The sequence below is a fragment of the Mixophyes fleayi genome, chromosome 2 (genome assembly GCF_038048845.1).
Source record: "Mixophyes fleayi isolate aMixFle1 chromosome 2, aMixFle1.hap1, whole genome shotgun sequence".
NCBI classification, from domain to species: domain Eukaryota; kingdom Metazoa; phylum Chordata; class Amphibia; order Anura; family Limnodynastidae; genus Mixophyes; species Mixophyes fleayi.
Genome location: NC_134403.1, coordinates 280,817,204 through 280,842,558, shown reverse-complemented (window position 1 = coordinate 280,842,558; position 25,355 = coordinate 280,817,204). Strand labels below are relative to the sequence as shown.

The window sequence follows — 25,355 nt, the reverse complement described above, 5'->3', positions numbered from 1 at the left end:
GAAGCATGATGGTATGCAAATGGAAGTTAGCAATAGCTGCAGAATAAATCATCTCTATGCCCTACCTTCCACATTTTTTTATTATGACAAACATAAAGGTTTGAATATTCGTGAATACTGTTGGTAAACAAAGGAGTAGTGCTAAGACTTGACATCACACTTAAAACAAGGCTGCTTTAGGAGCTGGTACCACATACAATATGGGATATACCGAGCGCAGGCTTGTTGCCAAGCAGTTGGTACCATATATAATGTGAGATATACCGAGCGCAGGCTTATTTTTCTCTGGTTTTGTTATAATATTACCTTTTTGTCATAGCAGCTGTCCATCAAGCCTATTTAAGGCACATTTGGGTGTGGCTCACAAGCCAGCCTTTGCTAGATGTAAACCCCTATACCTGGGAGGTGAGTGCATCTGATTTTAACTGCATTTTAATAGTGTTTAAAGCATATAGGTCAGTGTAGGACCTGCATATAATGAGGTACCCTTGACATGGGATGCAGGCTTAAGTCTTTTGATCAAAATATGAACTAATACCTCATGTTCTCATTTTGCTAGACACACACAGATATGCAGTTTAAAGGATAAGCGCTGACAACTTTCTTTCTGTTTTGTATACATATATGGGCATTTATATTGCCACTCAGCTGGTACCACATACAATATGGGATATACCGAGCGCAGGCTTGTTGCCAAGCAGCTGGTACCATATATAATGTGGGATATACCGAGCGCGGGCTTATTTTTCTCTGGTTTTGCTTTAGGATCTACTGAACAAATATCTCTTTTTGTCTGCTGTTCATATTGACTTCACCTACCATAGCTATTACCATGTTCACTTTGCTGCTGCACCCAACTTTTAGTATCCTGGACCAGTGTGAAAGCTGCAGAAGCTGCCTATTCTATTAATCCCAGCCAGAGGCAGTAAAGTAGTCTCCATCTCTTACATTGCCTTGCACTTGGATCAATTGTTCCTCCCAACTCTCTCATTACCTAAACTTGCTGATCCACATTCATCCATATCTCTCACCTCACTCCACCATGTAGCTACTGAATTTACCTTCTCTCTGTCTCCTACTCACTTTCATCACACTTCTCTTCAAACTCATCTTCTCTGTCTAGAAAGAATATTTCTCCCTCTCCTATTATAATTTCCCCTTCACTACTTCCCTCTTCAATACTCTGCATCCTTGAACACTTTTGTTTCCTGCCCCAATAAGTAGAAACAACCTTACACTCACTAATCATCCTTGCATATCCTCTTTCTTGCTCATCTCCTTGTGCTGTTGACATCTCAACCCTGGGCCCCATGCAATCCTCATTATCTAATCCCTCTAATCTTATTCACATTCCTTTACTCGCCTTCCTCCTATTTTCTTGTGCACTTTGGAATGTGAGATCTATTTTTAACAAACTTGAATCTATCCATGAACTATTAATTTTAAAAACCCTCAACCTACTGGCTATTAAATAAACTTGGCTCAGCTCTTCTGGCATCCGTGCAGCTCTCTCCTAGAGGGCTGTCCCTTAGCCACATTTCAAAATCCATACTATTGCATTTTCCCAGTCAAACCACTAGAACCATCCCTCTCTTTCTCTTCTTTTGATCGCCATGACTTCCAGTCGCAATACACAGAAGTCGTCCTGCACGCTGGTCGGGGAAGGAGCCCTTCGATCTCTCCACGTCGGGGTAAGTAGTGTCAGGGTAGTCAGCATCGATATGCTGACTACCACCGTTGCAAAATAGTGGGTGTCTTGATTAGGTTCCTTTGCATGAATGAGAAAGGACTGATACAGATGGTGGTTGTTGTAAATTCAGGAGATTAGAGATTATGAATGGCATTGGAGACTGGCAAGTAGTGTAGACTAGCAAGATGGTGGTTAGATTTATCAAAGCAGACCAGACTGGAACCAAAGTGTGTTGCAGACACAATATCTTCTCAAATTTTTCAGCACTCTCCAATCCACCCTGAGTTCATTCTCTCCAATAACTGATGATGAAGTTTCTACACTCATCTCTCTACAACCAGCCCCCTTGACCCTATTCCCTCCCGACATCACTGCCCTTTCTGCCCCACTTCATGTCCACCACTTTACTCATCTCTGTCTTCATTAGTATTTTTCTTTTCTCCTTTAAACATGCGCTCATTTCACCAATCCTAAAAAGAAAATCTCTCAACTTTGCCTTCAAAATACATGCAGATTGTGTGCAGCCGCCTAACTCACATTCTCTCCTCTCACTCCATACACAACATTCTCTCAGGCATTTAACATTCCAGTGGGAATGTTCTCACAAAACTGATCATAGAACTACTTACGGTAAAGTCTAAGAGTCACTTCTCTATACCCATCCTCCTGGACTGTTCTGGCCCTTAGGGCTTCTAAACCCCTTTTGTTGTGAAACTAACTTGTTAATTGGGTATCAAGTACCACCTCTACACTCATGACACCAAATCTAACTCTTCTCTCGTGTCCTCTCCCTTCACTTTTATCCCTTGAAACCAATTCATTCTCTGCTCTCCCTCCCTCTCCCTCCTGTCCAAGTGCTACATAAAGCTCAACGTGACAAAAACAAAGATTATCATATTCCTTCCTCCCAGAATCACCAATCTCAAATCTCCCTACCACACCCGATCAAGCTCTCTAAAAACTCATTTTCATTATAGCTTACCCTACTCCCACCTATAGTACCCACACTAAAGTAACCTCACCATTTTCCACTCTGAGCAACACTGGTTCCTCTTGTTTTAGCTGTGTCATCTTTCAATTAGTATGACACCTCTCTCATGAGTAGGGTCCTCCCTATCCTTTGTTTTTATTTCTCCATTAATTTTGTCTACTTTACATGTCCCTGTTTATCTTATGTTTCTTTTCTTATTTTTTCTTATTTTTTTTTTGTTACTGACAGGCACTGTGGCACCTTACAATTGAAAGATAATAATAATAATAATATTATCTGCACACCTAGGGCCTGATTTGGACACATGTTCATTTGTAGCACATAAAATATAGCTTTTTCCATAATGTGCATGTAAACAAAAAAAACAAGATATATTTTGAGCGAATCTTATATATGTCACCTTTTGCTTTTGGAGAGGGGGATCAAGAGAGTTCACATGTAAGTTCACAACTATAAAGGCGTGGAGAGACATATCCCTTGCATCAAATGTTGGCATACAGTTCTCTTTAAGATATGCCTTTGTGCATTCCTTAGATTTGGTGCAGGTTGATGATGTTGAAAATGTGCTTCTCAAAATACAGCTTTAAAACATAAATATATTGATACATATTATGCATTTATGCAAAAGTCGCAATTTTATTTTTAACTCTAAACCAGGCCTCTTGTGAACAAGCTATGATACCAGGGCAGAGATGAATGGTGATTCAGAGAGGCTTGTTTGGCATACTAACCACTATATATTATTTTTGCCATAACACAGCATGCTAATTTAAACCTTCTTTGCTACAGCACACCTTACGCATATTTGTGCATTCTGCTAATGGTAAGGCGTCTAAAGGGTCATGCAATGAAACAAAATTAAGTGGGCAAATTTAGGGTCTCGTTGCTTTTTAGTTTTTCTTGCTGTAGAATTGTTCTAAAATAGTTTTCTGCATTCTAATGGCTCTAATTGGAAGTTTTATGACTTATCTTATCTATTGTAATGGCATTAGCGAGCCATATTGATTTCAGTAAATGCATCTTATTTGATGGAAACGACTTGAACTATAACCTAACCCAACAAAAAATACCTATGAATAGACTCCTAATTGACTTACTGTTCTCTGCTGGTAAACTGACTGCTAGCTTTGTGGGTATTTTATGAAAATGATTGTGTATAAATGCAATTGTTCTCATTTGCCATTTACTATTTCACTGTCGAAATACACATTGCATAGACAAATGCTGCGACTGTACAATTTGTTTTTGTTTGTTTTTCTAATGGAAGGGTCACACACATATGCCAAAAATAAATGCTTGTTATCTAATGTTCTTTTTTTCAAATGAAAATGTTCTCAGTGGGCCTGAGTCATTAAGGCAAAAAAGAAGTAAATGTTCTCTGGGACAAACCATGTTACAATTTAAGGGGTGCAAATTAGTTTATTATTTTGCACATAAAATACTTACTAGCTTTATTATTACACTGAAATTTAAAGTTGATCTAGGACATGTCCTACCTCAAGTATAAATCTGTCCCAACATTTTATATTTACCTCCCCCTCCAATGCAACATGGTTTTGCCCAGGTGCAAATGTTACTCCTTTTTTATGCTTTGCTCTCCTTAATGACTCAGGCCCAGTGTGTTTAGGGCCCTCAAAATACCTTACAGACAAAGATGTATGTCCACAGGCCTATAGAACCCACTACATCTGTAGGACCTCAACTGATGGAAAGCTCTCCTTTGCTGTTGTTAAAAAAAATTTAATTCTGTACTGACCTGAATGTTAACGTTCTATGCAAGGGGAGTATTACAGGAAAGGAAAGAAAGTTGTTTTCTTTACAAATAAAATAAGCAATATTTATTTCTAGAAATGTCACACATTTCTAACTAAAACATTTACATAGTTTGTAAGTACAGTGCATCCAGAAAGTATTCACAACGCTTCACTTTTTCCACATTTTGTTATGCTACAGCCTTATTCCAAAATGGAATAAATTCCTTTTTCTCCTCAACATTCTACACACAATACTCCATAATGGCAACATGAAAAAAGTTTTTTTGAGATTTTTGCACATTTATTAAAAATAAAAAACTAAGAAATCGCATGTACATAAGTATTCACAGCCTTTGCTCAATACTTTGTTGATGCACCTTTGGCAGCAATTACAGCCTCAAGTATTTTTTAATATGATGCCACAAGCTTGGCACACCTATCTTTGGCCAGTTCTGGCCTTTGCAGCACCTCTCAAGCTCCATCAGGTTTGATGGGAAGCGTCGGTGCACAGCCATTTTCCGATCTCTCCAGAAATGTTCAATCGGATTTAAGTCTGGGCTCTGGCTGGGCCACTCAAGGACAATCACATAGTTGTCCTGAAGCCACTCCTTTGATATCTTGGCTGTGAGGGTCGATGTCCCAGTCTGAGGTGAAGAGCACTCTGAAGCAGATTTTCATCCAGGATGTCTCTGTACATTGCTGCATTTATCTTTCCCTCTATCCTGACTAGTCTCCCAGTTCCTGCCGCACATCCCCACAGCATGATGCTGTCACCACCATGCTTCCCTGTAGGGATGGTATTGGCCTGGTGATGAGCTTTGCCTGGTTTCCTCCAATCTTTGTCTCATCAGACCAGAGAATTTTGTTTCTCATTGTCTAAGAGTCCTTCAGGTGCATTTTGGCAAACTTCAGACGGCCTGCCATGTGCTTTTTACTAAGGAGTGGCTTCTGTCTGGCCACTCTATCACATAGGCCTGATTGGTGCATTGCTGCAGAGATGGTTGTTATTCTTGAAGGTTCTCCTCTCTCCACAGAGGAATGCTGTAGCTCTGACAGAGTGACCATCACGTTCTTGGTCACCTCCCTGCCTAGGCTCCTTCTCCCCCGATCGCTCAGTTTAGACGGCCCACCAGTTAGGAAGAGTCCTGGTGGTTCCGAACTTCTTCCATTTACGGATGATGGAGGTCACTGTGCTCATTGGGACCTTCAAAGAAGCAGATATTTTTATGTACCCTTCCCCAAATTTGTGCGTCGTGACGATCCTGTCTCGGAGATCTACAGACAATTCCTTTGACTTCATGCTTGGTTTGTGCTCTGACATGCACTGTCAAGTGTGGGACCTTTTATAGACAGGTGTGTGTCTTTGCAAATCATGTCCAATCAACTGAATTTACCACAGGTGGACTCTAATTAAGGTGTAGGAACATCTCAAGGATGCACCTGAGCTCAATTTTGAGCTTCATGGCAAAGGATGTGAATACTTATGTACATGTGATTTCTTAGTTTTTTATTTTTAATACATTTGCAAAAATCTCAAAAAAACTTCATTATGGGTTATTGTTTGTATAATTTTGAGGGAAAAAAGGAATTTATTCCATTTTGGAATAAGGCTGTAACATAACAAAATGTGGAAAAAGTGAAGCGCTGTGAATACTTTCCAGATGCACTGTAGCTTTTAAGTTTGGGCCATGTATTTAAACTAGACACAATGGGCCTGATTCATTATGGGACGCTATGGAATTTAGTGTACGTTTTTTTTAAAAAATCGGGTATATGCATGTCCAAATTCAACAAAGACTGGGGGGTAAATGTATCAAGCTGAGAGTTTTCCGGCGGGTTTGAAATGCCAATCAGATTCTAGCTATCATTTATTTAGTACATTTTACAAAATGATAGCTAGAATCTGATTGGTTGCTATAGGCAACATCTCCACTTTTCAAACCCGTCGGAAAACTCTCAGCTTGATACATTTACCCCCGGATCTGAAGATATGTGTGGTGATGAATACTGGTGTAGGTTTGCTCTGTTCTACTAGACAAGTCACAGTAGGATACGTCCAAAACCTATGTGGAAAATAAACTCACAAAAGAATGCACAGAAAATTATTTAATTAATGTCACCTGTTAATAATATAGACATTAATGATAAAACACTAAAAAAAATGTTTTTATACTTTCCATAAATTACATTTATTAAGGTGTTATAAATGTCTACTGTACATAAAATACAGTTGCTCCTGATTGCAAATACATGTCCTGGGAAGCATACTCAGCCATCATCACTAGTAATCAACAGTTAGACTAGATCTGTAGCTGGAGCAAGAGATACGACTGAAAATCATTCACAGAGCTTGAGTTGGATGCTGCTATGTGCTTTCAAGTTTGGCATGCCCTTACTGCACAATGACTACTGGCATATGCCCCTTTTCCACCCTGTTCCCTTCCTGAAATCATAAACTGCAGTAAGTGTCCTTTGTGCTTGAGGATGAATTGAATGTTGCTGCATTCTGTGGCTTGTGGTCTGGTTCTGGTCTTGCACGGATTACACACACAAAATCGCTTTTTATGTCCCTTAATGGAGCCGGCCCAATATCCTCAAAAGTAGTGTATTTTGTGTATTGTTTTGTCTTAAAAATAAGCACATACACGTTGCAGAGAAAGTGGGAGTTTTATTTGAATGGACATAGCTACAGAAAATGATACATTCTTATATAAGTACTCTCTGGCTATTTGTTACTTGCCATATGCAGACAGACAGAACACAGTGCAGGATAGGCACATGTGTATGTGCAAAATAAAGTCCCATCAGAACGCATGCAAAAAAAACCCATATTTTATCAAATTAATTTACAACTACTAATGTAAAATATATGTAAAAAAAATTTCGGGTTTTTTACATGAAATTCATAAATCTGGAAGTTCTTAATGCTCACTGTACATAAAATGCATTTTTATAGTTTCTTTTGCTTGCAAACACATTTCTGGCATGCATATGGCACAGTCACCCTTATCAGTTGGCACGTACACCTGCCCTGTACAACCCTCCCCTTTACAACCCTGTCCTGGTTTTCAAGACGTAGGCAGTTGTACATGTCATTTGCATTTGGATGCAGTTGTGTTCACTGGCATAGTCCATTTCTGCATGGAGCAATTTCACGCAAGAGACGACATGCAACAGGACTTACGTCCAAAGATGAATTAGACCCTATATTTGTAAATTCACATTTTGCTGAATTTATTATGTGTAAAGAGCTGGGAATATGATGGTCAATTTATTCTGCTGAGTGGTGTGGCTGGGATAGGACTTGGAACACTTTAAGACCAACTTCATCCTGCAAAATGTACAGGTTTCACTGGCAAATGTGGAAAAAGGTAAGTATTTCACTGAGCAGATTTGAAAATGTCCCTAATTTCTACTTGTCTGCAATAATTCCTAATATTGTTCACTTGATAGTAGGTCTGTGAGTGAGAAATAGGGGCTACTGATGGGTGGGAGGGGGGACATCTTTTGAGTATCGCCTGCCTTACACTATATTGCAGTGTGAGAAAAAAAAACACACACACACTTTGACTTGCGCCGTTGCGCATCTGCCTGAATGAGTAAAAGCAATACACAGTCTTCTGACTCATGCTACATGTGGAGATGTCCATGTACTGGCATCCTGCCCACCACCAGTGCCAAGCACAGTTATTTTGATTATTTTATGTATGAGACAAAGCCACTGTGCATTAGTATTTGCATTATATTGTTCATGTAAGTTTCAATAGAAAGTCATTAATGTTTAATAGCATGTACTTATCATAAAGATAAATATTGTTATATTTGTCTATTCCTGAATGTCAGTTTGAGATCTGTACAAAGAAAGCTAAAGAAATACTATACAACACATAAAGATTTTTGCTACAAATATATCATTTGCATATAAAGCAAATATTAATTATATGCCCCTCCAACATTTTAGCCGCGGTTGGACCTCTTGAGTAGGACCTACTAAAATCCCTCTATGAAGCGCGAGGGTGAGAATAATACCTTGAGAGGGTGATTCCAAATGAAGTGAGTATATATGAATAGTAAGTTGATGTGCATTGTAAGAGTGCATTGTAAGGGATGTTCTCCAGGTTTACTTGGTTTTCACAGGGCGGTCCATGAAACTCATTTTGAGCATTTGTGCACTGATTGTACTTAGGAAAAGAAACACTCAAGAAAAGCGTATTTTCATGCATATATTAAGTCAGATGCTCCTTGAAATGCATCCAGCTCTAAAAGAGTAGCATCTGTGCCAAACATAAGCCAGGCATAGAAGTGTGTATACTTGCCCCTTAATACGTTGAGATAAAGTAGATTAATACTAGACACTCTTACGCTATTTGTACACAATAAAATAATGTAATAAAGTGTCATTAAAGCAAAATAGAATAGTGTCTTGACACTTACTAACATATATGGAAGTCACATTTTCAAAATAAAAAGTTTTAAATACAAATACAAATATAAAATATATAAATGCAGATTAAATACAGTTATCTTTTATTTTTTACTTTAAAATCCAAAGCTGTGACACTAGTAATTTAAATAATGTCAGCTGGAGAGGTCAATACACAATCTCCGAAACAGTACCAGCTAGATAGAGCAGCTGACAGTCATCATGATCATTGTGTATCGTTGCACCAGACCTCCAGCACACCAAAAGGCAAATTTACAGATGCATCCATGTCTAATTGTGTCACAATTTTGTGAACATGCCTTTACTGTACTTCGGGCTACACATGACTGCCCCTGCCCACCACAGTTTTACCCCTCCAGCCATAAGAAGATGCAAATCAACAATGCACAAAAATGTTTACACAGACATGTGTGTATGCATTTTTAGTGCAGAGGCCCAGTACGGAAAAAAAGTATCTTACACAAAAAATACATTTCATGTTCAGCTCTAAATAAGCCACATATTGTATAATTGTTTCATTGACTAGATGCATGAATGGGATAAACAGGGGGAACCATCACTTGGGTGTCCCAGAGACCTCTTCCAAAACATAAAAAAATCCCTGTGTAATAGCCTGCAATACATGTTTCTGATGAAAAAAATATTTCTTGTTCTTTAAAGAAGATGTGTGAGGATTTCATGCTGTTGTGATTTTTTTTTTTCTCTCTGCTCATCAGTTTAGAAAACTATGTTACTGATCCCATTAAAATTACTACCCTCAAATGCTTTTAAATGTGTCTCATATTTTATCAATCCTCTGAGTGCTGGTATATTCATTTAAATAATCAGCACAATCTCGGAGAAGTCGGGTAAAGATTTAGCTATAAACTTGAAGAGCATATAGATTTGTGAATTTTAAATATTGAATCATTTAACTACACTGTAAAAGGGCATATGTGTTTATCAAGGTTTATAAAGTACATCATTTTACTAGATTTTGTGAAATTTAAACTTCAGCATTTTTCAACCAGTAAAGCACAGATTTCAAGAAGTTACTGCTTCCTAATCTCTAGGATAAAATTAAAATAATATTACTCTAATTACACTTAACATATCATTAACAAAAATATACTTTTGATTTTCATGTACTGTATGAAATATAATCCATTAAACAAGTAACCCTAGAATGACAATATGTAGGTGTTCATGTATATACCATATTCCACTCCACAGTACTTTGCAGAGATGTCCTGATTTCCTGTGGGCATACGGAGTATGCTCTTCTAGCCATATCTATATAGGCCCAAAATGGACAGGTCAGGGGTCTAATCTGAATGGATTGGGCACGGTCTTAAATTTTTATCTGGGAATGTTGGTAGACATGTATAAATTAAGATTTAAGGAATAGCAGTATTTAAACCACTTATTGCTCTTAAAGAACTATGAGCTTAAACTGTAACAATTGTGAATGTGTAACATGTGTATTTATGTAACAAAACATCATTTACCATGTTTATAAAACTTAAAAAACTTACAAATCAATGAAACATAAGGTTACAATAATACAATGGAAATATGTTCTGAAACGTCCAGCAGTTATGTGATAGTGTGGGATTTATGTATATGTCCGCAGTGTATTGTGTATGGCTTGTACAGATATACTTAACCACTGAAAATTGTAATCATATGTCCAGTTGATGTATGGTTTGCCAGATTTTCTCAACCTGTGGAATATTTACCACTTGGGATATATCTGATAGAGTTGTGTAATCCATCAGCCTGCTAACTTTAACTCAAAACGACAAGAGGCAAACATATTGATAAAATCAGTATAGGAATGTTTTTATCTTTATACACTATTTAATAAATGTTTTGCACCTTTAGCTGTGTCATGTTCGCCACTCTTGAATTTAGATTGCAAGCTCCCACAAGCAGGGCTGTCTTCATCTTTCCTCCTGTCATCTCACTCATATATGCACCCCTGTATTATGTTTCTTGTTTTTATTACACTTTTGTGTCTTGTATGTTCTGTATAGGGCTTATGTGTTCTCTGTATTATTGCTTGTTATACTTCTACAATCTTGTTTTATACTTCATTTCTGTATTGCACGTTGCTATGGAATATTGTTACGCCATATGAATAAACAATAATAATATGAATGGGAGATTTCAACTAATGAGATATAAATTAAGACAACGAAATGAGTGACTCGGGCAAAGAAGCCAATCTTTATTTATTTTAAAAGACAAATACCTTTCACAACTGGTGGAACTAACTAGAAGTGGTGGGGGTGATGCTGGACGTAGTACAATCTGATAGGACGGGTATTACATCTAATACTGTACAGGTGAGTTCCATTTAGAAAATACTTGAGTTTCAATAAAACACTTTGCAAGAGAGCTAAAAAAAAATATGGATTTTAGTAGAACAAAGTTTCATCAGAGCAGAGATGCATTGAGGCTTGTAAACTGGGAAAGTGAACTCTTAAAGTAAAGCTTTTTAAAAATTATTTTGAATAAATAGTTTGGCATGTACATACCATTTGGGAGCAAAATAAATAGGAATAAAATAAAAACAGCATGATTAAAGAAAAAGTAATGGAAGTAATAAGGAAATAGACAAGACTATTTCAATTGTTATAACAAGAAAGGACTAAAAATCCATTATAGGAATTTAAGTAATTTAGCAAAATCAGGATAGCAAAGCCTAAAACTGAAAATGGATTGCAAAAGATATGAAATCTAAACATTAAACTTTTAAACTACATAAATTGTAAGAAAATTAAAACTTATAAATACTGGGCCACTAATTGATAAAATAGGAAAAAAAATATGTAGACATGTAAACATTGAAATGTTTGTTTTATCTGTATCCACAAAGGAGGAAACAATGCCAGGACATAGGTTGTGTTCCAGTAACCTATGTATACCATTAAATATTGTCTGTCTACCACAGGCCTAAATATTAACATAGCTTAAGCACCTGACCCAAATGATGTCCACCTATGTGTGCTAAACAAACTAAGGTGATAATTCAATTTGCTCTAATGTGCTGCGGAGCACCTCTGGAAGGGTCATGAAAACACTCCATGGGGATGTATCTTAGCTGATTTATCCTCACACCCCATAGAGGTGTGCGGGAAAATCAATGATGTTCAGATACCATAGTACACGGAAAGGGGCACAGTCAACATTACCATAATGTCCAGTGGCACATCGTGAGGAATTGAATTCCCAGCTAAGTTTGTTGATTTATAGACCATTATTTGCTATGTTTATGGATCCCTTTTGAAACTTGTCAGTGCAAAAAGATCGGTGTAAGGGAGACGTGTTAGCATCCTTAAAAAAGGGAACATATACAGAATCTGAGAAACTATGAGTAAACTGTATTTTAAGGGATATGATTCTGAAATATAATGTAGAACAAAATTGCTACCACAGTGTCAGCAAGTTTTAGGACTGATCATGCCTAACAAATATGACTATTTTTTTATGAGGAGGTAAGTGTAGAACTGTACAATGACAGTGTAATTTATGTGATACACTAGGTGTTTGGGAAACGGTATGCATATACAGAGAATTCATTGAAGGATATCATACAAAGTATAGTCATAAATTTAGACTTGAGAAAAGTCTTCATCAGTGTTGGGCTCTGTAATATTTAGCTTTTTAATGATTTTGTAGATAGCTTAGAACATAAGGTACCCATATTTGCTGATAGAACTAACTTATAAAGGCTTAGTTACAAAGAGCAAGATGGTAAGTGGCTACAGAAAGATTTTGACAAAATGGCAAACTGGGCTGTGGCCTAGCAGATGAAATTAATTGTAGATAAATATTGGGTTAACTTTTTAGATGAAGGACAATGCAGAGGACAAGAGGTTGTCAATTGCGTATGGGAGAAAGATGATTTCCCCATGAACATATGATGGGGTACTTTACTGCAAGAATAATTAAGCTGTGGAATTCCTTACACATGAGGTGGTGATGGTAAAATCACTAGCATATGTTTAAAAAGAATTTATTGCCTTTCTAACAAGAAATTGTATCTGTAGCTATAATTAGTGGAGGATATTATTATTGATTGATCCAGGAAATGTATCCAATTGCCAATTTTGGGGTCTTAAAGCTTTTTTTTTCTCCCACAAGGCTAAATGAACACTTCACACTAAGTGTTTTGTTTTAAAAGGTCAAACTTCATTGCCCTTTGTGTTCTTTCAACTTACTATTTAACTGTTTAAGAAATTACTTTTTCCCCCAAATTGTCCAAGTGACCATTAATCATATTTCATTAAAGCACGCTTATGTATTATACAATATTAGGGGTAGATTCAATTCAGCCCAAAGTCACGCCATGTGTCTCCGGAGCAGTCCATGGAGACATATTACGTCAAAGTTTTTAGCGAAATTTCCACTAATGTTTACTTGCGTTCCTTAGAGGTGTGCAGAAAAATGAGTGGAGATTTCTGATCGTAATAGCCGGTAATAAGCTCATCTGAACATTGAGGCGATGTTCAGCGGCACCTAGCACCAAATTTAATCTGCCATTTAGAACACCTGTTGTTAGTGTTAAGATTAGAGATGGTCACTGACCCCCGTGTTTTGGTTTTGGATTCGGTTTTGGATCTGGATTACCGTCGTGTTTTGGTTTTGGTTTTGGTTTTGCAAAACCGCCATTGCGTGTTTTGGTTTTGGTTTTGGTTTTGTTTGGTTTTGTTTTGCTATTTTGTTGGAAAATCCATGTTTTTGGGCCTAAATTAACCCAATTTAGTGCTCCAACTGTTTTAGAGATAAGTAATCTAATTGTTGAGGTAATAAATCATCCAAAAAACAGTTTAATTCTTTGTTGGTAGGCCTTCATTTATTCTACACACAAAACACATTGTCTTCCTCTCCATCTATGCATATTGGCAATGCAGCCATCGTCTTTGAATGTATATTACACCCTACACTTATAGTTAAATATGTAAAGAAATGAAAAAAGACAGTTTGCTTTCTGTCTCTATAGGCCCCCCTCCACTTGTTTAAAAAAAAAAAAAAAATTCAGTCGTTATAGACTGTACAATATTAATTGAAATGGACAAAGCCAGTTTGGTTTCTGCATCTATAGGCCCCCCTCCACTTGTATAAAATACCAAAAAATTCAGCCATTATAGACTGTACAATATTAATTGACATGGAGAAAGCCAGTTTGGTTTCTGTCTCTCTAGGCCCCCCTCCACTTGTATAAAACACCAAAAAATTCAGCCATTATAGACTGTACAATATTAATTGACATGGAGAAAGCCAGTTTGGTTTCTGTCTCTCTAGGCCCCCCTCCACTTGTATAAAATACCAAAAAATTCAGCCGTTATAGACTGTACATTATGAAAAATGGACAAAGCCAGTTTGGGGTCACTCTGTCTATGACACCCTACCCTTAAGGATAAATTGCCCTAACAGCAGCCTTTCAAAATGGTATGTGATATGGAAATGCCACAAGTCCCTTTCCTCTTTGGGGGTAGATTGCACCCTACACTTACATAGAAAGTTTTAAAAAGATGTTATCGTCATCATCTTCAGCTTAATCCTCACCCTCATCAACATCCTCATTAGCGCCCTCGTCGCCTACACAAATCTCCCCCTCATCCTCTTCTAATTCCAAAGTGGCATCCTCAATTTGGGTATCACCGGCTACACTCGGGCTATTAAGGCACACATCAGCAGAATGCTCACGACTAGACATCCCACTGTTGGATGGACTCTCCACAGGGATTGTTGTCATTTGTAAATCAGAGCAAATATTCTCTTGTAATGCCTCACTGTTATCTTGCAGCTCGGCTTTGACGCGTAACAGTAGTTGTGCACCAATTGTAGGCTGGGTAACTTTTTGGGATCTGCCACTAATAGCCAAAGGTGAAGGCCTCATTCTCTCTTTGCCACTGCGTGTGTAGAATGGCATGCTTGCAATTTTTTTTTTATCGTCACTTAACTTTTGCTCAGTTACACTTCTTTTTCGCTTCAATACAGTAAATTTTTTTTGGGTTTTTGTTTTTTGCACTAATTTGAAAACACTCTGTTGTTTGACATCGCCTTGGCCAGATGACGTACTGGGAACACTAACATCAGGACTGGTGACAGAACCTGGTTGCTCATTCAGATCATATGTGGACTGCTTTGAATCCATTCTGAGCGCAAACCACTGGGGAGTGCTAAAAATTATTTAGTAGATTCTGCTGACAGTTATGACTTTTGACAGCCAGAAATATTAATGCACAATTAGGGAGGACACCCCAAAAACACTGAGGAGTGCTAAAAATTATTTAGTAGATACTGCTGACAGATATGACTTTTGACAGCCAGAAATATTAATGCACAATTAGGGAGGACACCCCAAAAACACTGAGGAGTGCTAAAAATTATTGAGTAGATACTGCTGACAGATATGACTTTTGACAGCCAGAAATATTAATGCACAATTAGGGAGGACACCCCAAAAACACTGAGGAGTGCTAAAAATTATTGAGTAGATACTGCTGACAGATATGACTTTTGACAGCCAGAAATATTAATGCACAATTAGGGAGGACACCCCAAAAACACTGAGGTGTGCTACAAATTATTTAGTAGATACTGCTGACAGATATGACTTTTGACAGCCAGAAATATTAATGCACAATTATGGGGGACACCCCAAAAGCGCTGGGGAGTGCCAAATATGAAGAAAAAATAATAAACCTCTATCCTCCTCTCTGCACTAGCGATTTTGGTTAGAGCAATTGCAAGAACAATATGGTATTCTCTGTCCCTGCTCTAATTAGCCTATGACTACACCCTGCTCTCTCCCTCTGTCAAATGGCGATGGATTGCTGTGGAGGCGTGTATTTATAAAGTTGAAGTATCGCGAGAACCGAGTCCCGAGATCCGACGACGTCACAATGACGTTCGGCCTCGATTTGGATTCGGAATGGGCGGGAGAGTACCGAGCTGCTCAGCTCGGTACTCGGATACCCAAAGTTCGGGTGGGTTCGGTTCTCGGAGAACCGGACCCGCCCATCTCTAGTTAAGATGGATTTATAGGTTTTGTGTAAATTCTTTAATATACAAAATATTTAATATGAACTGACTGATCTTTGTTCAATCTGAAGGGATGCACATTTGGTGTTGATGTGTTGGATATATTTTGATGTAAAACATAAATATATTACAAATAAATAAATAGAAGTGAAGCTTCTCTTTGATTTTTAAACAGATCTGTATTTATTTCATAATATTAGTTTAATACACTATTTTATTTTTATTACATCTATTTACTTAATTTTAAAATTCAAATAAAGGTTAACTTCTCAAACAACCAAAGAGGCGCTCAATGTTTTGTTATAAGAAAGATGCACGTGGCATGTACCTCTTCAGATTTAATTTGCAAGTTAGCATAAAGCAAAGCTCTACAGTACATAGCAGCAAAGCAGACACAATATATAAAATTGATGTTTATAATAAATTTAGGACAAAAAATTACATATTTATCAACAATTTAAAAACATTTTCAGGCCCACTTTGCTGCAGGCAGCTTTATCTGAACACACTTTGTATGATGCTGTCAAGACTAAACAATGTGCACTGCACTCTCCATCACTATGAAGATCCCTCCAGCATCACATGAGAGGGATCTGAAGATCCCTCTACTGTGATGCTCTATCCATAGGTTATAACGGCTAAAGCTATCTTCAGATGGTGTTAGTTTCCGGGATCAGGCTCCTGATTTTGAAGATTGATAATTAGAGCATAGACACCAGTGGGGACTGGATTTGCGATTGAAGAGACTGGGCCCTCCATTAATAAATAGCCTGCTACTATTTCCATGCATTAATCTCTGAAAACTGCAGTTTTTTGGGTGGGCAGATGCGGGAGATTGCCATACACTCCCGGGAGTCCGTGAGACCCACTAGAAATGCGGGAATCAGTGGGCAAGTATGTGATAAATAGACCCATAAGAGATTTCCTATTGTGCATCTTTAAATAGCTAGCACTGACTCTGAAAATGGAGACATTTCTCAACTATGATTTTAGGAGCTAGTTTTGAACATAAGCTGTTTTGCAAACCCAGGAAAAGACAGAAGCACAGTTACGTAAATATGAAATAAGGGATCATCCATGCTGTGACGTTGTTGTCACTTCAGTCAGGTGTATAAAATAAAAAACATTGTGAACCATTGCTTTCTGCAATTAACCAAAATGTCCTTATATAGTTAAGTTATGTTTTCTCTGTGTGGGTTTTCCTCCAGACATCCAATGTTTAGCCCGACAGTGTGTCTGGAATAGCTGAAAGAAAATAAAGAGCATCTTCACTATAATAATGATCCTGTACATTTTCTTTATAGTAATCACATGAAAGGTGAACCAAAGTTCTTCCATCTTTTCATGGAACATAAGCAAATGCAGAGTGACATAACCAGTCTCCTTGGGTGTTGTCACTACAGTACAATGGTTGCATTGCAAAGGCAGCTAAATTTTAATTTGATTCAGGTCCTTCTGGCAGGAGAGGTGTTACCTGATTTGAAATGTTAAAAATTGCTCACTCAGATAAAATGAAATGATTGTTAAGCTCAGAGCAACATTGTTGATTTTAATTTTACATTCATTCTCTCTATGATCTGACTAGCTAAGGCATCTGACCAGATGGTAAACCACTCCATTAAAAGATCTGCATCATTAATTCTATGCATAAATCAAAATATAGAAATGTTCTGGTAGGGATAAGTAAAATAAAATATCGCAGAAATCCACGTTAAAGAGGAATGATACTAGTAGCTGGAAAGTAATAATAATAGTCTGTAAACTTTTCAAGCATCTTGACCATGATACTTTTGCAATATAGTTAACTGAAAGTTATTAAGTCCTGATATTAATTTATTGTTTATCTTTTTATTCTTGTATAAAGTAACCAACAGAAGGAGAGGATATCTGTTTCTATTTATTTGTGGTATCAATTTTGCCTAATTACTTTAAGGTTATGAGTTACATGACTCAAATACCTTTAACTTGCTGGACAGAGATGATTATAGTGGATTAATTAGCCTTGCATTTATATATGTTCATACATCAATCGTGCCAATCATGCAATGTGCCCCGAAAGCTAGGGCATCAGCTTCATATTTGGCTAGAGACTTGACTCATCTAGACAGATTCAGCAACTTGGCCTTCATGCTGAGTGCAGAGTCACCTATTAGTGTGATGGGCAGGTGATCACAGGCACAGGCTGACAGGTTATCTACCAACTAAAATTTTAGGCATGACTGAGAATGATTTGCTTTTGATTGGCTCATTCTTGATATGTGGATCTTTTTGGACCTATACACAGCAATATCAGGCTAAGTTGTTGATACCACTGTTAATGATGCTGTTTCTAATTTTTTCATTCATTGTTAATGTGTTTTGACTGTTTATCATTCACCTACTTTCACATTAAGGTGATAAATGGCAAGAACATAGATGGCCTTATGGATCATTGATAATTATTGCTGTTGCATTAAGCATTGATTAGGTCTTTGATGTTGTTGCCTTTTCTACTACATGTGTAATTCCATTGAATATGGAGAATTATGAGAATAATAATTCATTGATAGTTGAAGAGCCACAGATGTCACCATTGGTCTTCTCTAGCTGAAGCTTCAGTCTTTCTTCAAAGTGCTGAAAGAGGGACCTGCTCCACTTTCACTTAATCATTACAAATATACTTGCCCCAGAAACTTTTACTTAGCAGACAGAGATAGCTTCCTTAATTGAGAATGCTTTGTTTTAGTTTTCATCTTGCAAATTAGAGGCGAGCAAGAGAATAGGACATTAGTTTAATTTTACATTTAAATGGAAATGATTAGTCCTCATTACACATTACATTTAAATCTTGAGAATTGAGCTATGTATTATAGAAGTGTCCTAAATGCACTTAATTAGTTTCACACTGCAATGGATTTAGTTACATGTCTGCTCCTGTTGGTCCGAAATATTTGCAAAGGTTGAAATATGCCATCTGTTGGCAACAGTATGTTATGAGAAAATAAAACAGGCCCAATTTGCTGCTAAGCAAGAAGCAATCATATAAAAATAGCCTTTACCTTTAAAATGTTCATGATAGTTGACTAGTCACCTTTGGCTCTATCAATGAATAACCCATTAAACATGTAAACAAAATAATGATAAGATAACTTAGTACCCTTAAATAAATAAATTGCATTATTATCACCATTTAAATTTTTTTTTTTATTATTTATATATAGTTTTGTTTGCAAAAGTAAACAATGCAATATACTTTACCGCATGATGATTATGCCAGTAATTGATTTGCAGTTTGTAATTCAGAATGATTTCAATTGATTATGATGGACTATTTTTACATTACCAACATAACCAGTGGCATCCCGTGGTATAGTTTAAAAAACATTTTCTGATATTTTTTGTAACAAGCCCTTTTAGTTCCAAGACCGTATCCATATGTAGTCATAACAACAGCAAAAATTATTGAATGCAAATGAAAACAGCACACATGAAATGTCATAGAATTGTATAACATCAAGGCCGACAGTGAACTTAGGTGATTGCCTAGGGCACCAATGATTAGGTGGTACCTAAAGCCCTGAATAATTGACATAATGTCACTCATTCAGTATTTTTAATTTCCCATTAGTGCCCCCACATTGTGCATTGGCCTCTGACATGGAGGAGCACCATCCAACAATTTTCTACCTGCCTGATGGTCCTCAATGTCAGTGATGTCACACCCTAGTGTCATACTTCCAGTATAAAGGCTAGAAGATGCTGCCTCCCACTTCCTGCCTGCTAAGGTAAGAAGCAGCAGAAGGAGGTGTGTACTGCCACAGTATTGGGGACAATGCCTCAGTGAGAGAAGGGGAACTGCTTAGGGTGTCCACAGAGCTCCCACCAGTCCTGTATAACATGCATTGTATAGTATTTTTATAATTGTACAAAATGTTTACATTTCCATTAATGATATGAATTATAAACCGAAACAATATTTCAGTGAAACTTTAGTTCTCTGCTGAATCCTTTTTAACACAAGTATATTGAAGTATATTGCTTATTAATTTATTACTAATATACTAATCTTACTAATATATTATAAATGCTAAATGGATGAGACTTTTCATAATAGTCCAACCTTTTCTTTTCTTTATTTGCAGGTTACACGATAGTGTCTGGAGAACATGCAGGAACTGTCTAAATGGTGCAAATGCTGTGACAGGTCAAAGCTAAACACTGGCATATAACCGCCCTACAATGTCTCTTTATTCTAACGTGTGGATACCACTGGATATTAGTCCCAAACTGACATTCAAGAGGATTACCTTAATCATGTTAAAAATAAAAGAGTAACAACTTATCTCCATAAAGGGGGAGGAATCTGCAAGAACCCATACACCAATTTTCTGCATAATGGATTACAAGAAGACGTTTCTAAACATGTTGGACGTATCAGAAACAAAATATGCGCACTAAACTGAGAGACACTACAGAACTGTTAAATGCGGTGTAAGAACTCCCATTTTAACCTTGTAATTCTGGCATTTTAAGATATATTTTTCTTTGTTATTATTGTTTGTATGAAGATAAATAGGTCATTGCTCCCATATCAGTATATGACTTGGAAATACGACTGTCATCATAGAATCCTGTCAAACTATAACGGAAAAATGCGTACCTAGTATTTAACAGTCCATGTATTGTGAAAAACCAAGAGTATTTTTACAAGGCTGCAAAAAGCCCATATTTGACTAGGCCTCACCTAAAGCATGCAGCAGTTATTCTGGTTATACTGTATAGATTTCAGGCTGTGAGTATTTTCAGGATAGGTAATTTATACATTTCTGGAGGATAGTGTAATATGTTTAGCCAAAAGCAATATTCTCATGTCATCTAAAGCTTTTAAAGCTTTTTCTTTTTAAAATGTTTGTGACTCCAAAGCTGTAAGTATACAGTCTCAAAGCATTGCACGATAATTTATATATTCTCCTTGTCACATTCCATTTACACGTATACAAAACGTTTAATTCTTGAGCTAGCTCATAAACCAGGTTTGAGGCTTCATACTACAAATGCAAAACACATCCCATTTTGTTGCTTAAACTATTGTGTTCTCCCATATTATTAGGTCTGGTTTATAAAGTGTCAAGTCTCTTCATTATTTACATTAATAAATAAAGAGAAACTCTTAGAAATAAAAATTACAATTCAATAAACAATGTTAACAATTTTGTTCCATTGAATGGTAGATTCCTGTTGACCCAGAATATATAAATTTCCCTGGTAAAGAGTCTGTAAAACTCTATAGTTATATTTAGATAATAGTAAAACCATACCTACCAACCTTTTAAATTAGAGAGTTGGGAATCAAGATGGCTGTTTTGTGGTGGCGTGCGAACAAGAAGATGAAGTGGTCATGCATCACTGGTATGTGGCCACATCCTACTGGGAGTGGGTTCAGCGCTTCTGAAGGGCTTAGCCTCCCACAGTGTTCTTCCCCTTCCTGAAAAATACCCTTTAAATGAAGGACACACTAGTGGCAGGTGGTTGTGGCTTCTATTCACCGCTGACCTGCTATGCGTAGCATCAGTGAATGGGATATACCTCCCAACATTCCAGTCCATGGGACAAAGCTTTCCTGATCGGGATGGTGGGGGAAGAGCCCTCCAATTGGGACTGTTTCTCCTAAATCAGGACACTTCAGAGGTATGGCAAACAATGTTGTGGACTCGATTTTTCAGTTACCTTAAATGAACTACATATTTTTAAATTATTATTATTTTTATTTTAACAATTATTGTAATTATTATTTTGTAAACTAAGCGAAAACATGTATCTATTTGCTTGAAAATCCCTTTCTTATGGTACGTATACATGGGAGATTCTATATCCTCCCATGGTGCATTGCCTTGCGGTACATTAAGCCAGGGTTTCCCAAACCCAGTCCTCAGTGCTCTCTAACAGTGCAGGTTTTCTGGATCACATGTGACATAATTAGGACCACCTGTGGATCTGTTACAATGTGTCAGTCAGTAATGAATACACCTGTGCTCCAGCAAGGAGTTATGGAAAACCTGCACTGTTAGGGAGCCCTGAGGACTGGGTTTGAGAAACCCTGCATTAAGCCATATATGATCACAGCTTGAACACTGATAAACATAAGTATCACTGATCTCTGTGATACATGCTGTAACAGTACACTCTGTAGTTCTTTGCCAGACGGACCAATAGTAGAACAAGCAGCGTTTATGCTCCATCTAACGTTTGCTTTAATTATATAGGGTATAAATGCAGATTTATTACATCCATTTTCTTTTACCAGTATTGAAGCTGTGGTTATAGTCTGCTGAATGCACCACAGGGCAGCACATCAAAGGTTAATGTAAAACCTGACTATGATCCCTAATACTGTTTAAAAGTTCAAGCAGAATCTTGCTGTTTACCATTTATGGTAAGATTCTAGAAGACGGATTCAAAATATAATCTATAGTTAACTCAGTCTGCAAAGTTTCCTGTCACATATAACTGGTGAAATTTTTTTTAGGGTAATTGTCTTGTGGCAAGAATGTGAATCGTATTGTAGACTGCTGCAGAAAATCAATAATTGCGAGGAGCAAATTTGTTTGATGAGTCTATCCTAGCAATCATGCTGTAATTGCTGCTGGCCAAGTTTGTATAAAATGTAGGTAAGATAATTGGTGCTAGCTCCTAACTGGGTAGTAAGCAAGTTATGTCACAGGGGGGAGCTTTCAGGGTCGCCAAATTGCTTCTCTTCCTTTAAATGGCAGCAATTACAATATGCATGTTACACCAGAATCCTTCTCTTCAATACGACTGGCAGACAGCAACCTATTACTTCTTAGCACATTAATGTTCCAAAAGAATTTTATTCCCTGCAGTGTGATAAAATCAGTTTAAAAGGCAATTAAGAATATGTTCTTTGCCTGTTTTGAACCTTCCATACTTTTGGAGGGATGAACAGATTTTTCTAGGAGGATCAGCACACTAAATCTAATTTATCTCGTATTAATATACAAACTTTCCATGAGCAATCTTTTGAGTGGGGTCAAATTTTAAGGTTGTTATATGCATGGTTCTGTCCACTGAATGATTATCAATACTGGGACAATAGTTCCCTTCTAAAGAAAAGAAACTTAACCATAAGCAATCATTAATATTTTTTCTTATTCAATTGTGGCCCGCAACATAGACCAAACTTTAATAATAATAATAATAATAATAATAATAATAATAAGTATTTGCTATGCTTATAGATGTGGCAGAATCATATATATGATATGATGGTATATTTCCTTTGTTGAATTCATTTTGTGATTGCAACAAATAGAAAGAAAGAATAAAATATGCTTAATCATATAATGCCCATAAATTAAAATGATGTTCACTTGACTATTGTACCAAACGAAAGTAACATATGGGCTAAAAAAACATTATGAAAGTTAGCATCATTAAAGTAAAAATATAAAAAAACGTATTACTAGTGTAAACAACCTAGCGCGAAAAAGTGAACAAATGGTGACCTGGTCCCCTAGAAGCAAAATGGTTAATATGGATTGGAAAATAAATGTTTACTTTTTTAGATAGGTAGAGATGAAAAAATGTTCCATGTAGGTTTTAGCCATTGACACAATAATTTGATCTTTATCTCTTCATTCTCTTGAATTTATTTTTTTCTGTCTTGAACTGGCAAACCAACGAGAAATTCAGATATTTGATACAACATAACATCCTATTACATGTTATTTGCTGGTGCACCTAGAAGCATGTGGTGAATATTACAAACTCCAAGGGCTAGATTTACTAAGCTGCGGGTTTGAAAAAGTGGGGATGTTGCCTATAGCAACCAATCAGATTCTAGCTGTCATTTTGTAGAAAGTACTAAATAAATAAAAGCTAGAATCTGATTGGTTGCTATAGGCAACATCCCCATTTTTTCAAACCCGCAGCTTAGTAAATCTAGCCCCAAATGTTCAAACCTGTTTCACAAAATACATGCTTAATTTACTCGCATAATTTGTCCTTAAATTTTAACAGTACTAACCCAAATATATGACACAGCACAATGACTACTGTTGTCCCAGATATATATATATATATATATATATATATATATATATATATATATATAATCAAAATGTTTTGGTGGAAGGTTATGGCCTGTCCCAATTGATTTGCAGGCACTTTTACTGAAGTTTGCTCATCTCTATTGAGAATCATCTATTTAATGTGACCCCATGATATGGCAATGTGGTACGACTGAGATCAGTGAATTGCAGCAATATATCTCAGTTGGTTGTTTAAATGTAAAACTTCTCAAATCCTACAAATGGTCAGCAGCTTACTAGTAGAATAAACTATATTGTAGTTATCGTTATATATTGAAAAACTTGTATTGGAAATTAATGGATACACTGAAAAAGCAGGCGATAGGGTATATTTATTCATGCTTATGCTGCTTAGGATTTAGTTTTATAGCTTTTCATTCATCTTTAGCTAAACATTAAAGAATGAAAACAATAATTATGTGGTAAAATACTCATTTAAAAGGATATATTTGTGATAGGTTCTCTTTTTTTTTAGTAATGGATGGTTTTTATCAAAAGATGTAGTCTCTTCTTAAAATGTCTTTTCTAAAATGGCTTTTGATTTCCTAGCACTTCTAGAAATGTATTTTTATTTTTTTCTTGCTCTTAGCAAACAATCACCTTTACAAATATTGACAGTAAGTTACAATCCATTGATAATATAACGTACTTTACAGTAAATGACTGTGATGTTTCCCCTTGTCAACTCTGAAGAAGGTACAAAAATGTCTTTAAAAAAATCACAAACTATGTAAATTGAAGGAAAATATTAAACAAACAACAGCAACAACAACTGATTGCTAACATTCAAGATGGGCTCTGGTCAAGAGGAAGCCATTTAAAATCTGATAACTGTTGTAGGTTTCTTGGTCCATAACAAAACCAAAGAACACACCACAACTACAATGAAACTGAAAAAAGCTGGCAATAAATTGTTCATTTTAAAACAAATCTATACCAATTGCATCACTCAAAAGTATTAGGATGGAATGACGTTACTGCAAAGATGGCGGACATACAACTCAGCAGCCCACTACATGGATTCCCATGAGAGCAAAGGATTTCCCTGCAGATTACAGACATGCTACTGTGTATCATGATAACTTTGTTATTTAAATGTATTTTGTAAAAGGATATGTACAACCTGTTTATGCTACTCTATGTAAATACAAAAATCAAAGTATTAAAATCAAATCTCTGACTAAAAAAAGTAAATTTTTATTGGTTCATTGTTATTAAATGCCAATGTTACAGCTTCAATGGGTTTTACTGAATATAAATAGATTGGATGGCCAGAGCTCATCAGTCACTGCTTGGTAATGAGAAGTTACAGATGTATGGGAATTAGGTATCTCATGTGATAATTGTACTTGCT

The 25,355-nt window shown here is 36.6% G+C and overlaps 1 protein-coding gene across 2 annotated transcripts in view; it reads left to right on the top strand.

Moving 5' to 3' along the window:
* The window catches only part of TAFA3 (TAFA chemokine like family member 3), a 321,120-nt gene extending 297,126 nt beyond the window's left edge, over window positions 1–23,994 (top strand). Inside the window, exons 5-6 of one of the 2 annotated variants that reach the window (XR_012688152.1) lie at window positions 8,397–8,488; window positions 20,036–23,994. Coding sequence is in view for 1 of the 2 variants with exons in the window: in XM_075196265.1 (XP_075052366.1) it covers window positions 20,036–20,047 (12 nt within the window). In the remaining variant the exon portion in view is untranslated. The remainder of the gene's footprint in view (window positions 1–8,396; window positions 8,489–20,035) is intronic. The other variant, XM_075196265.1, reaches the window with a different exon arrangement.
* Window positions 23,995–25,355: the final 1,361 nt, after the last annotated feature.